The sequence below is a fragment of the Alexandromys fortis genome, unplaced genomic scaffold, assembly GCF_014885135.2.
Source record: "Alexandromys fortis isolate MF-2015 unplaced genomic scaffold, M_Fortis_MF-2015_v1.1 scaffold_61, whole genome shotgun sequence".
Taxonomy (NCBI): Eukaryota; Metazoa; Chordata; class Mammalia; order Rodentia; family Cricetidae; genus Alexandromys; species Alexandromys fortis.
The window spans coordinates 10,380,229-10,393,878 of NW_026067962.1; the positions used below are offsets into that span (position 1 = coordinate 10,380,229).

The following is a 13,650-nucleotide window of genomic DNA, read 5'->3' on the forward strand; positions in this document are numbered from 1 at the left end:
CCCTCCCTCTCCTATCCAAAGAGCAGTCATGGTTCTCTGCCCTGTGGAAAGTCCAAGGTCCTCCCCCCTCTGTCCATGTCTAGGAAGGTGAACATCCAAACTGGCTAGGCTCCCACCAAGCCAGAACCTGAAGTAGGATCAAAACCCCTTGCCATTGACCTTGGCTTCTCATCAATCCTCATTGTTCGCCATGATCAGAGAGTCCGGTCCGGTTTTATCCCATGCTGTTTCATGTGCCTTAGTCTTATAATATGGCTTGTCCCCCTCATAAGGTCCCAAAGGAGAAGGTCCTGACATCTTACTCCTTTTCCATTATATCATAGCATTCTGAGTCCTTCAGTGTAGGTTCTCGTATATGGCAGAGGGGGATCCAGCCAGTCTAACTTCTTGACAGAATCTGCTCCCATGTGGCGTACCAGATCTTGCCATTCATCCAGTAAGCCACTAATTGTGGGCACCAGTCTATACTCATTAATTGAACTCTTGCCCTAAATGGCCTCAGACTGTGGCTCTGGATCCACTGTTTCTCTAGATGGTCTGTTTTTCATCCAGGGGACCGGGTATGCCCAGGTAGTCAGTCTTTAACTGCTCTCTTCACGGTGTAATGGGACGGGTGTCGGGGGTGGGGGACGGCACAATGAGGGGTCCTGTGTGGGGAATAAGCAGAGTTATCCTGCTCTGTGGTTCCATGAAGACGGGATTTTTACCCAAGAATTATTTTGTTTAAAGAAGCTTCCGTTGTACATATTCTCATCCTCACCAAAGCTCACATAAAATTCACAAAGGCAAAGGCGTAAAGAAGCCCCCATCACACACAGTGAAAATCATTACCACCGGAAATCAGAGTGGTGGAGAGCTTGATCCGCCTTGTCGGAATGCTGGAGTTTTGTCAAGCAGGGGCAGTTGCCACGCGGGCCACACCATCCAAGTGTTCCATTCTCTGCGTTTTTTTTTTTGGTCTGGAGACGACTCAGCAGTCATTTGGGTGCCCCCATCCATCCTTTGTCTCCTGCCTCTCTTGTGCTCTGCAGCCAGGGTTGTGGTGTTCCAAGCTCGGGGGGGGGGGTCAAGTTGAACAGCTGCTGCGTTAAATAGGGCACTTAGCAGGGTACTGAGTACCCTGGGAGTGAGGGCACGATATGTCCCACTTTTAATCCCTGCTGGTTTTGAATTCCTGCCATTGCCTTCCGTCTCCTTATGTAGGCCTGCGGGGTTCTTGCTCTGCCTTCCATGATACACACAGGAAAGCTGTGTAGAAATCAGCTCCTTTGCGTGATTCCCGCCCCCCCCCCCCAATAGTGTCTCATGTAGCCTAGGCTGGTCTTGAACTTTCTAGGTATCAAAAGATGGCCTTGAACAGTTCCTGCCTCTGCCTCTCACGTGCTAGGATTTCAGGTATGTTGTGACATGACCTCCCTGTCTTGCGGCTGGTAGTGACTGTCGGGCTATGCTATTTATGTGTTGGTTCCTACCCACAGGCGCCATGACCCCCGTGAAGACTCAGCATTCCTTGGTGGGTCAGCCATATGCAGTGCCCCTGATCCAGCCAGACCTGCGAAGAGAGGAGGCAATCCAGCAAGTGGCAGATGCCCTGCAGCACTTACAGAACATCTCTGGAGACATCTTCAGCAGGTGGGACCTGCTGCCCAGCTGACCAATAGAGGGTCTCCTCTTTCCTAAGCAGGATTCTCTGCAGCCCTAGGAATGTGCCTTCTGCAGACAACCTCTTCAATGATCCAAGTAATTCCCAGTGTAGAAAGGGAGAGAGGGACACGTCCAGCTTGGAAACCTTATGAGTCCCTAAGAGCTCACCACCTGTTTGGTGTCTAATGTAGCCCCTTAGTTTTCCCGTGGCTCCATGGGCTGCTACAGGGCCTCAGTGTTCTTCCCACCAGACCTCTTCCTTCACTGACTCCTGCCATCAGCCTGCACTGACTCAGTGTTTGGGTGCACAGGGGCCTGTACTTAGGTCTAGCTGTGGCACTGAGTATGTCAGCGTCCCCGCTAGAGCATGAACTCTGGGATGACAAACCTAAATGCTGTTAGGCCTTCCTTAACTCCAGCTATGTACTGCGGAGTGGGTCACTAGATGGTTTGCCATGGTATGGACAAGATAGTTTGCTACACGGGTGCAGGTGGTCTCTTGATGTTATCAATGAACGCAGCAGAATTGAGATTGCGGAACCGCTGCCAGCATGAGCCAATGGCAGCAGACTTCTTTAAGTAGATCGAATACACTCTAAAGTAGCAATAACACTTATACTACAGTAAAGACATAAGCCAGTGTATCTCATTTATCATCATTACCAAGTCTGTTATATCATGTGTAACCATATATGCTGTGTTCTGTGTTGCTGGCCAAACGAGGTTTGTTCTCGCCAGCATGTCCTCAAACCCCAGATTAATATGTCACGTCATGACAGCGTTCCCCTCAGTAAGTTGTGGGAGGGGAGGTTTTCTGCCCTGTTGTGATGTTCTGGGCACACCTTCACATCTGTGGTCCTTCATTGGCTGAAACACTTGTGCCGCATGAAAGCGATTGCGTGGGTAGCTCACTATGGTTGTGCTAAGCATCCTTGCTTATCGGTACCCATCATCGCTCTAGCTGCATGAATTCCTCTAACCCTGGGGATATTCTGTGAGGAGGTCATGCTATCCTTCCTCCTTTTTAGGGGAGGGTGGAGGCAGGGAGAGGGTGTCTTTGACCCAGTTGGTCCCTGAACTTGCTCTGTACTGGAGGATGACCTTAAGCGTCTGATCCTTCTGTTTTCAGCTTCCCCATGTTGGGATTAGAGGTGTGTGTCATCAAGCCTGGTTACCTGTCTCTCACAGACAGGAGGCTCCGGGGAGTGGGGAGGACAAGGTAGTAAGTGGGTTAAGGCACTTGCCGCCAAGCCTGGTGATCAGCGCCTCATCCTTGGGACCCACATGGGAGAAGGCGAGAGCTGATTCCCAAAGGTCGTCATTTGACCCCTACACACACCTCACGGAACATGCTATACCATCCCCCATGTGTGCATGCCACACACACACAGAGAGAGAGAGAGAGAGAGAGAGAGAGAGAGAGAGAGAGAGAGAGAGAACAAATTTTTTATTATTATTATTGTTTTTAAAGCCAAAGAGACTTCTACAGATGACAAAGACAGGGTTAAACCCAGGAAGTGTGCTGCAGATGGGGGGAGTGTCTATCTCTGGGGGTAGAATGAGGTGCTCTCTAGAGGGATTGGGAAGGGGTGTGTGAGAATGTATGAGAAGTAACATTTTATGGTAGAGCCTGAGAGGCAAACAGATCAGCCAGAGAGAGGATTGACATTCCCTAAGGAAAGAGTGAGTGGCAACCCTAAGGGACGGGCTGGGAAGGAGTCTCCTGTAACAGGAGCAGGGAGAAGCTAGACCGTGAGCAGGGCCTTCGCAGTCTTCGGAGGTACTGAATTTGTGTTTGTCACTTTCCTGTCCCCGTGACGAAGTGCCCGAGACTATCAGCTTGAAAGGGAACAGGCTTATTGGGGCTCATAGCTGGGGGTTTCAGCTGGGTTGTTGGCCAGACCACTTATTGGTATTACTGTGCCTCCTGGTGGCAGTGTGAGGTAAGGGGGTCACTGATGCCACGGAGTCCAGAAAGTGAAAAAGCAGGCAGAGGCTGGGATTCTCTTATTCCCTTGGAGGACATTCTTACTTGGCTCCAGAAGAGGGCATCAGATCCCGTGGGACTCCAGTTACAGATGGTTGTGAGCCACCATGTGGGTTCCAGGAATTGAGCTCAGGCCGTCAGGAAGAACAGCCAGTGCTCTTAACCGATGAGTCTTGTCTCCAGAACTGAACCCACAGGAGGCCGGCAAGCCTTCATCCTGGGTCTTTGGAGGGACACAGCCAAGTCCCAGCAAAGCTGGAGAGACAACGGGTTGTCTGAGTCTCCACACTGATCTAGAACAGTCTTGGGCAACAGTGAATCTTCATCCAGGGTTTATTTAAAGAATACAGTGGGCAGTAATTATCAATTCCTTGCAAAGGCCCTAGGTTTTGTTGAATACCCAGGTCCTGTCTTTGGTCATTAGTGACCTGAGATGAACTTTGACTCCTACCTGATTGTCCACACCTTGTGTTACATGTGATGCACTGTGAGCATGCCTGGTGCCCAACCCCTTGGGCTGAATAATAGGGGCACACAGAGGTCAGGTGAATAGCACTAAGACCATCCCAACAGGCAGGTTGTACTATGTTGAGCGCTTAAGCCCAGGACTTGGCAAGACTCGTGTCTGCTGCTGGCGCAGGTGGACAGAGGCTACACAACTTGAAGTAGCCCCCAATCTCTATATTTTCCTTCTTTGGCAGGATCTCCCAGCGAGTAGAACTGAGTCGCCGCCAACTGCAGACCATTAGGGAGAGGGTCTCCCTGGCCCAGGCTAAGATAGAGAAGATCAAGGGCAGCAAGAAGGCCATCAAGGTAGACAAGCCATGACTCCTGTGTTCTGTTGCTGGTACCTCTGCTGTTTAGCCACACCTCACTTTCCTCCTGTCCGTGGGTCATCCCATTCTTAGTGTCTGCTTATGATTACTGGGCTATCTCAAATATGTGGGCCCCAGAGTTGTCCCTGTATCTGCAGGTTTTCTCTAGTGCCAAGTACCCAGCGCCAGAGCACCTGCAGGAATATGACTCCATCTTTACCGGTGCCCTTGACCCTGATCTGCAGAGAAGACCCCGTTACAGGATCCAGAGCAAGCACCGCCCACTGGATGAGCGGGCCCTGCAGGTCTGTATGCCACATACCGGCACGTCACCTGCATGTCACCCATGGCTGCTGGGAGGCAGGGCCTGAAGGTTGACCACAGATTTCGGTCTCCTAGAAGGATTCTGGTTGGGATGGTGCTGGGTCCACACACCTGATACTGAAATCCCATCTACTCTGATCCCGCCCCAGGAGAAGCTGAAATACTTTCCTGTGTGTGTGAACACCAAGTCGGAGCCTGAGGATGAAGCTGAGGAGGGACTTGGGGGTCTTCCCAGCAACATCAGTTCTATCAGCTCTCTGCTGCTTTTCAACACCACAGAAAACCTGTAAGGCCAGGATATAGCCAGCGGGAAGATGGGAGGGAGAAAGGGAGACTCTGCTTAGGTAGCTCCAGGGTACAGTTCTCAGGACTGACAAGGTTGGTTTGGCTCCTAAGACTTGGGTATCCAAAGGGACAAACGCAGTGGGGGAAGGATGGTCAGGGACCTTCCTGGTCCCAGGTCAGGTGATGGCCTCCTGACCCTAGCCCACTCCACAGGTATAAGAAGTATGTTTTCCTGGACCCTCTGGCTGGCGCAGTAACAAAAACACACACGATGCTGGGCACAGAAGAGGAGAAGTTGTTTGATGCCCCTCTGTCTATCAGCAAGAGAGAGCAGCTGGAGCAGCAGGTGGGGTGGAGTGCTTGGGTAGGCAAGCCCTGCCAGCGCGGGTCAGGGAGGCTGGGTCCACCTATGCTGCCCACCCCGTGCTTACAGTGTGGGCCGTGTGCTCTGGCAGAGCTGTCACTCTCCTGTACCACCTGACCCTGCAGGCTCCGGAAAACTACTTCTATGTGCCAGACCTGGGCCAAGTTCCTGAGATCGATGTGCCATCCTACCTACCCGACTTGCCTGGCATCGCAGATGACCTCATGTACAGTGCGGACTTGGGCCCTGGCATTGCCCCCTCTGCTCCTGGTGCCATTCCAGAACTGCCCACCTTCCACACGGAGGTAGCTGAACCTTTCCAGCCAGGTGAGCTGGGCCCTGGGATGGAATGGAACCATAAAGGCCATGCTGGCTCCTTCCCCAGATCTTCATGCATTTTCACTTTCCTTACAGAACTGGAGAATGGGGTGCTGCTGGCAGCACCGCCGCCGCCGCCACCGCCACCGCCACCTCCCCCAGCTCCCTCAGTGGTGGTCAGTACCCCCCAGCCACCAGCATTCCCTGAAGTGGCAACTGCACCTGGCCAGGTTGCCAGGGAAGAAGACACTAGCAGCAGCGTGGGCCACTCAGGTAGGGGCAGTGCCGATGGGGCCCATGTGGCCAGCCCTCATTAATAGGACCTCATGCCGGGATCCCCAAAGACTTCTCTGTAGGTCATGTGTTCCTAGTGCTGTGATCTGTAGAGCATCCTCATATGGATACCTAGTCTCCCAAGGCTGATGGAGTGGTTTTTGTGCTCTACAGAGCTGTGGAGTTCTGACTTTCAGGGCAGAGGAAGCCTTGGGAAGGTGTTGAGCCCTGTTTCTAGTTAAGCCAGAGGGAAAGGATCTATTATCAAACTTGAAATTTCCAGATTTGAGCTTTCCATTGTTTCTCCAACCACCTCAGGGCGGTAGGAAATCCTTTGTTGGCGTGTGGTGCTCAGCATACCAGATCCAAAGGATCTGTCACTGCAGGGTGTCTTCAAAATAGGGGGTGGAGAGGGAGGAGATGCCTAGACACGAGGCCCCTCAGCTCCTTGTCTGCAGAAATTCAAGACCATACTGCGCATCATCCCAGAAGCCACAGCCTTACAGCTGGCTTCCCTGTGGGTGACAGGCCCCTGCATTTGCTAGGATCCTGAGATCACCTCCTGCCTCAGGCTGGGCAGCTTTCCCCATCCTGCAATGCTGAGCAACCCTTCACCCTTCTCCTTACAGCCTCTGTTCAAGGAGCCCCTAAGGAGGTGGTTGATCCCTCCAGTGGCCGGGCCACTCTGCTTGAGTCCATCCGCCAAGCTGGGGGCATTGGCAAGGCCAAGCTGCGCAGTGTCAAGGAACGCAAACTGGAGAAGAAGAAACAGAAGGAGCAGGAGCAAGGTGAGGGAACCAAGGATCTGTTGCAGCAGCTAGGCTCCCTGTCAGCCAGCAGGAAGTCCCTTGTGGCTACCCTGATACCCCCTGGACTGGGCCATGGGTCCCCTGGCGGAAGCTTTCCTGTCTTGAGCTCTCCCAGCTGAAACCACGAGAAAGTAGAACCTTTGACAGGCATTGTCCAAGGAAACATGCAGGAGCTTGAAGTCCTCTGAGATGAGACAGGACCTTATCCTTTCCATCCTGAGGACCAGGCTTATGTCTGCCAAGAATTCTTGCTAGTGGCATCCTTGTTAACCTGTGTGGAAAGTGTCAGGAGACCTGGGTTTGCATCATGGATCTTCTTCTGACCTGCTTTGTGACTGTATGCCAATAGCCTGGCCTCTCTGAGTCCATGTCCTTACCCATGCAGGGGTGCAGAGAACTGTATGCCAATAGCCTGGCCTCTCTGAGTCCGTGTCCTTACCCATGCAGGGGTGCAGAGAACTGTATGCCAATAGCCTGGCCTCTCTGAGCCCATTTCCTACCCATACAGGGGTACAGAGAACTGTGTGCCAATAGCCTGGCCTCTCTGAGCCCATGTCCTTACCTACACAGTGGTACTGAGAATTGAAACATTAAGGCAGGACTGGGCCGTGGGCACATCATGTGTGACTAGCATATGGCAGGAGAGCGGGTGTGGGAGTGCTTCAGGGGCCAGGTGAACCCATCGTCTGAATGTCCCTGGCAGTATTGTACTTGGTCTCTTCTTCCCGCACCTGCTGCTCTCCCATTGCAGTGAGAGCCACGAGTCAAGGTGGGGACTTGATGTCAGACCTCTTTAACAAGCTCGTCATGAGGCGCAAAGGTAGGCATCTTGTGCGTCTTTATTTTCGGAGGCGGTGAAGTGGTGCCCCACTGTCTGTCTATCTGTCTCTCTCTCATATCACTTCTCCTTCCCAGGTATTTCTGGAAAAGGACCTAGCACCGGAACCAGTGAGGGGCCTGGGGGAGCCTTCACCCGGATGTCAGACTCCATCCCACCGATGCCACCCCCGCAGCAGCCCGCAGGAGACGAGGATGACGATGACTGGGAGTCCTAAGAGTGCTTTGAGGCTTCTTGCACATTCAGCAGGAACAGCCAGGAGGGACTCCTGACCAGCCGGGGCTTCTCAGGTCTTGTTGCCCGAGGAGGTCCAGGGGATTATACAAGTGTTCTGGGTTGGTGCCCGATTTCTCTTCATGGAGTGGGGGCTCTGTGAGCCGCCTGCTGCTTCCCTGCTTTGCTTGATCCTCCACTGAAGAGTGCCACAGCAACATGGTGGAATAAAGAAAGTAACTAGACCTGAACCCAAGCCAACAGTGCCCTTTTAATAAATGAAAGGTAGCCATGCTGGCTGCCGACAGCTTCTTGGAGTGTGACCTGTCCTTCCCAGATGTTCTCAGGCAGGTGCAGGATGGCTGGGGGAACTGAGCTCTTCCTCTGGGATCATGGCAAATGGAGATTAGAGCAGCTATTGCAGGGGGATATTTTTCCACTGGAAAAGTGACTTGGTGTTTGCTGAGGAGACTGGGGACAGGAGGTGCTACAGGCCATAGGGAGAACTTAGAGGCAAACCAGAGAATCCCGTGAAGGACGGAGAGCACGGGAGGGATAGGGCTGTAGTTAGAAACTGGTGTGAGAGCCGGGCGGTGGTGGCACACGCCTTTAATCCCAGCACTCGGGAGGCAGAGGCAGGGGGATCTCTGTGAGGGGGATCTACAAGAGCTAGTTCCAGGACAGGAACCAAAGCTACAGAGAAACCCTGTCTTGAAAATCAAAAAGAAAAAAAGAAACTGGTGTGAGGCTTGTGTGGACCCAAGTGCCCTGAAAATGTTGATTCCTGTGGTGCAGTTGAGAGAATCGAAGATCAAGGATGCCTCACATCACTCAGAATAGAGGCTGGGTAGACAGGGTAGCCTCACGTCCAGAAAGCAGAGGCCCCTCATTCCACAGATGCCCCCGTCAAGGCCAGCAGAAGTGGGACAAACAGGTCTTGGAGGCTGAGCTGCCTTGGGCTAGGCAGCAGGGCTAGGGCTTACAGTTCTCAAGCTGAATGACATTTGCTCCTGGTAGCTCTTTGGTGTACAGGCCATGAGGGGACCACTCAGGTATGGCACGTGAGGTCAGAAGAGCTGGAGCTCTCTGGATGAAACCGAACACGTAGGCAAATTACTAAGGAGGCTTTGTGGGAGGGGAAGGCAGACAGAACCTTCTACACAGTAGTGAAGGCAAGACCAAAGGTGGTTTTCACTTCCACTGGGTGTGGAAACCAGATGGGCAGCTCTGGCAGGACAGGAGGGTAGACACGTGCCCACGGCCTCTCTGATGCCTGCTAGTCCTACTAGGGTCGTCACTGAAGGTGGGGCTGAGCTACATCAACCTCACAGTGGTGGCCATCAGGTAATTTCCGGAAATATGGCAGGTACCACCCTCATCCTCAAGCTGTCTGTCAGCCCCCAGCTGGCCTCTAGCTTGACGACAACCTTGATACTCGGATTCTCCGCCAGAGCCTTCCCTGATGGGGGCCTGACCTGGAGTTCTAGTCTAGGGAGGACACACAAGATGGCTGGTCTGTTCTTACCTGTCCTGGTATCTTGGTTTTGAAATCTGTCCAGATTTCATGGACCCAGCCCAGTGTTAGAGATGAAGTCACAGAGAAGAGTGAGTGGATGGAGGCCAGGGACTAGTTACGGTCAAAGCAGGGCCTTGCCACTCCTGGCCTGTGGGTGACACTCTGGCCTATGGGTGACACAGCTTGTTGCAAGGGTCATTAATAGACAAGTCCCTAGCTGCGTTCCTTGAGTAGGGTTGTTAAAGAAACCATAATGCAAAGTAGAAAAGGAGGATTTGTTCAGTGTGACTCCACTGGGAAGAACAAAGAGGTCGGGTTGTACCCTCTGCTGCTGCCAAGGCCATCTTTGGGGTCCTAACGCGAGGTTTTGGTTTAAACAAAAGGTAAGAGGTACAGTCAGATGTGGTCCAGCCCATCATGACAAGTCAGCAGTATGGAGCCAGGCTCCCTTCTGCCTAGCACTGGAGCCTCAGCCTTTCTCTTCTCCTCATATGAGATCCTAAGGGAAATTCCACTTCCTGGAGGTACGTCAGCTCAACAGTCTGATAGCCAAAGGGAGGGCGCATAGGTTCTGAGAATATCTTCATTCTTGTGAGGATGGTTCCAGGCTCCTCTCCCTTGTTCTCAGAAATGCTGGGGGTACTTCAGATGGTCTGAGTAGTAAAGTATCATCTCTTAGGTTCTATGTCACCACATACTTGTGGAGGGACACAGGACCCAATGGCACCTGTGGTCAGGCCTTCATGGCATCGTCAGCTGGTGCTCCCTGCCACGTTTTATAGACCCTCTGGCTCTTTCCCTCTCACCGTCCTGCCCCTACCACCTGAAAAGGGTGTTCTTCAGCTCAGAGACCCAGTCCGTGGCAAGGAACCGAATCCTCAGCAAGTCATAGCTGCCCACTTCTCTATTGCATGGATCCTCAGCCCCAGCAAAGAGGGCACTGTCTACCATGCCATGTCATCAGACATTAATCCCTTCGGTCATCTTCCCTCCGACCACAGAGAGGAGCAGGGTCCTGCTGACCGAGGTTTCTGTCCCACCAGGTCCCACAGCTGTTTAGTCCCAAATAAACACACAGAGGTCTACATTAATCATAAACTGATTGGCCTCTTAGCTCAGGCTTCTTATTAACTCTTTCTTATATTAGCCCATTATTCTTTTTTTTTTTTTTTTTTTTTTTTTTTTTTTTTTTTTTTTTTTTTTTTTTTTTTTTTTTTTTTTTTTTTTTTTGAGACAGGGTTTCTCTGTAGTTTTGGTGCCTGTCCCGGAACTAGCTCTTGTAGACCAGGCTGGCCCCGAACTCCCAGAGATCTGCCTGCCTCTGCCTCCTGAGTGCTGGGATTAAAGGCGTGTGCCACCACCACCTGGTTTAGCCCATTATTCTTGTCTGTGTTAGCCACGTGGCTTCTTAGATGGCCTCCAGCCAGACTGCAGCACTGGAGGGGAGCTGTCCATCTGGGCAAGCCCGGTACTGTACGCTGCCTGGCTTCTATGGCCTCTGTAGGCGTTCTTATTTCCACCCCTCTGCTTGGAATTTCTCATCATCACCTGCTCCCCCTCGTTTGTTTACTTGATACTGTGAAAGTCCAGAGAGCTGGCAAGACTGAGAAATGGAAAAACAAAACACACAGGGGCTGCATCGGTAAGAGTGCAGAATCCCAACAAGACCTCCAGGGAGAGTGGTTTGTCTCGAGAATATCTGTAGAGACAAGGCAATGCTTCCCCAAAAGAGGACATCTCAGGAGACTGTGTCTTGGGAATGCTTAAGAGGCTGGGTTTTCACCAGGCAGTGGTGGCACACACCTTTAATACCAGCTCTCGGGAGGCAGAGGCGGACAGCTCTTGAGTTTCATGACAGAGAAACCCTGTCTTGAAGGGGTGGGGTACCCGGGTTTTGAAGCCTGTGGTTGGAACTTGACACAATCAAACTTTAGGAAGACAGTAACGCAGTTCACAGGGCCTGGAAGTGGGTGAAGGAGTCAGAAGCTAAAGCATCACAGTTGACAAGCTTGAGGAGTCCTAGGAGGCACTCCAGATGGCACTGTTCTCAAAGCAGGGTCTGGCTGCAGGGCTACTCACGGCTCCCTGATGGCCAGGCCCACCAGCAGTCCCGCTGGGTATGAAGGTGACAGAAGGGGAAGAAACACCACTGCCTCGGGGAATCACTGCATGGGCTGCAGAGAACGTGACCTGACTCATCTAAGTATAGAAGGCCGCAAAGAGCACCCAGGAGGCAGATCCTGCAGCCTGTTGTGTGTCACTATTCCCAGGAGATGGGAACAAAAATCCCATCTCTGATAGGGAATCAATAACAAACAGACCAAAGTGAGGAGACAAAGTCCAACTCGGTGAACCAATGAGTTTTCCTGGGGTTACAGGAATATGCCGTCACCAAAAGCCTGCTCCAGCATGACAGCCACAAAAGCTGGAACCCTGGAGCACACTGGACAACCTGCAGGCAGTGAGAGTGTCCATTCCAAGTAGTGTGGTTGGTCTGAGCCTTTTCCAGTTTGTCCGAGAGTGCCCCCAACAGCCCTGGGCCCAGTTTCAGGGACCTCCTATTTTGAGTTCTTTTTTTTTTTTTTTTTTAGTTTGTTATTTTTTTTCTTTCTTTCTTTCTTTCTTTCTTTCTTTCTTTCTTTCTTTCTTTCTTTCTTTATTAAATATTTCTGTCTCTTCCCCACCTCCGCCTCCCCTTTCCCTCCCCCTCCCCCAATCCATTCCCCCTCCCTCGTCAGCCCAAAGAGCAATCAGGGCTCTCCGTCCCGTGGGAAGTCCAAGGATAACCCTCCTCCGTCCAGGTCTCGTAAGGTGAGCATCCAAACATCCTAGGCTCCCACAAAGCCACTACATGCAGTAGGATCAAAAACCCATTGCCATTGTTCTTGATGTCTCAGTAGTCCTCATTGTCCGCTTTGTTCAGTGAGACCGGTTTTAACCCAGGCTTTTTCAGACCCAGGTCAGCTGGCCTTGGTGAGTTCCCGATAGAGCATCTCCATTGTCTCAGTGTGTGGGTGCACCCCTCGCGGTCCTGAGTTCCTTGCTCATGTTCGCTCTCCTTCTGCTCCTGATTTGGACCTTGAGATTTCAGTCCAGTGCTCCAATGTGGGTCTCTGTCTCTGTCTCCTTTCATCGCCTGATGAAGGTTAATATGCAGGAGGATGCCTATATGTTTTTCTTTGGGTTCTCCTTCTTATTTAGCTTCTCTAAGAACCCGAATTATAGGCTCAATGTCCTTTATTTATGGCTAGAAACCAAATATGAGTGAGTACATCCCATGTTCCTCTTTTTGGGTCTGGCTTACCTCACTCAGGATAGTGTTTTCTATTTCCATCCATTTGCCTGCAAACTTCAAGAAGTCCTTGTTTTTTACTGCTGAGTAGTACTCTAATATGTATATATTCCATACTTTCTTCATCCATTCTTCAATTGAGGGGCATCTAGGTTGTTTCCAGGTTCCTATTTTGAGTTCTTTTCTGGAGCTTAAAGAGATTCTTCTCAGGATGGACTGTTTACTTTCCCTTAGACTCTGTTGTGGTGAATATCCTGTGTGTTTATGGACTCCCTCCAAGATGGAAGACTTTCATTTCATAGGAACTGCTATACAACATCCCACCACATCCTCCTACGTCCTTTCGTGCCGTGGGCCATGCAATTGGAGTTCCAGATGTCAGAAGGGGATCCTCTGAAAGTCAATCTTGTTAGGCAAAGCCATGGGACTGCAGACATGGAATGTCTTGCTTCTACTGTGCCTTTAAATGCTTGCTGTGGCTCCCTTCCTCTGGTATCCAGCATGGTGTGAGTGGACGTGGGGAGATCTCCACTACCTGTAATATAGTGTGTTTATCGTTTGGAAACATCTTGGCATTTGTACCTGTGGATCGTTAAGAAGATGATTCCCCCCAGAAGCTGTACTATCTAATAAGGATAGTTTTTTAAAACATTTATTTATTATGTATACAATATTCTGTCTGTGTGTATGCCTGCAGGCCAGAAGAGGGCACCAGACCTCATTACAGATGGTTGTGAGCAACCATGTGGTTGTTGGGAATTGAACTCAGGACCTTTGGAAGAGCAGGCAATGCTCTTAACCTCTGAGCCATCTCTCCAGCCCAGGATAGTTTTTTTTTAAAACAGTTTTGATGAATAAAAATAAATATGAGGACATGTTTCACAGACAGAGTCCGTGAGTCTCACCTAAGGATCTGCACAGATTGTAGCTCAAGTTAAAGACTAACACTGAGTCCCAGTAGCCCAGCTAGTT

General features: G+C 51.2%; 1 protein-coding gene across 4 annotated transcripts in view; it reads left to right on the top strand.

Annotated features, from left to right (window-relative positions):
- Positions 1-8,187, top strand: part of Washc1 (WASH complex subunit 1) — a 14,049-nt gene extending 5,862 nt beyond the window's left edge. For 3 of the 4 annotated variants that reach the window (XM_050153516.1, XM_050153513.1, XM_050153514.1), the window contains exons 2-11: positions 1,479-1,632; positions 4,333-4,444; positions 4,605-4,751; positions 4,920-5,056; positions 5,269-5,401; positions 5,545-5,746; positions 5,834-6,010; positions 6,640-6,798; positions 7,571-7,639; positions 7,735-8,187. In XM_050153516.1, the coding sequence (XP_050009473.1) occupies positions 1,484-1,632; positions 4,333-4,444; positions 4,605-4,751; positions 4,920-5,056; positions 5,269-5,401; positions 5,545-5,746; positions 5,834-6,010; positions 6,640-6,798; positions 7,571-7,639; positions 7,735-7,874 (1,425 nt within the window). In that variant the 5' untranslated portion in view covers positions 1,479-1,483 and the 3' untranslated portion in view covers positions 7,875-8,187. Of the gene's footprint in view, positions 1-1,373; positions 1,396-1,478; positions 1,633-4,332; positions 4,445-4,604; positions 4,752-4,919; positions 5,057-5,268; positions 5,402-5,544; positions 5,747-5,833; positions 6,011-6,639; positions 6,799-7,570; positions 7,640-7,734 lie in introns of those variants that run through there. The other variant, XM_050153512.1, reaches the window with a different exon arrangement.
- Positions 8,188-13,650: the final 5,463 nt, after the last annotated feature.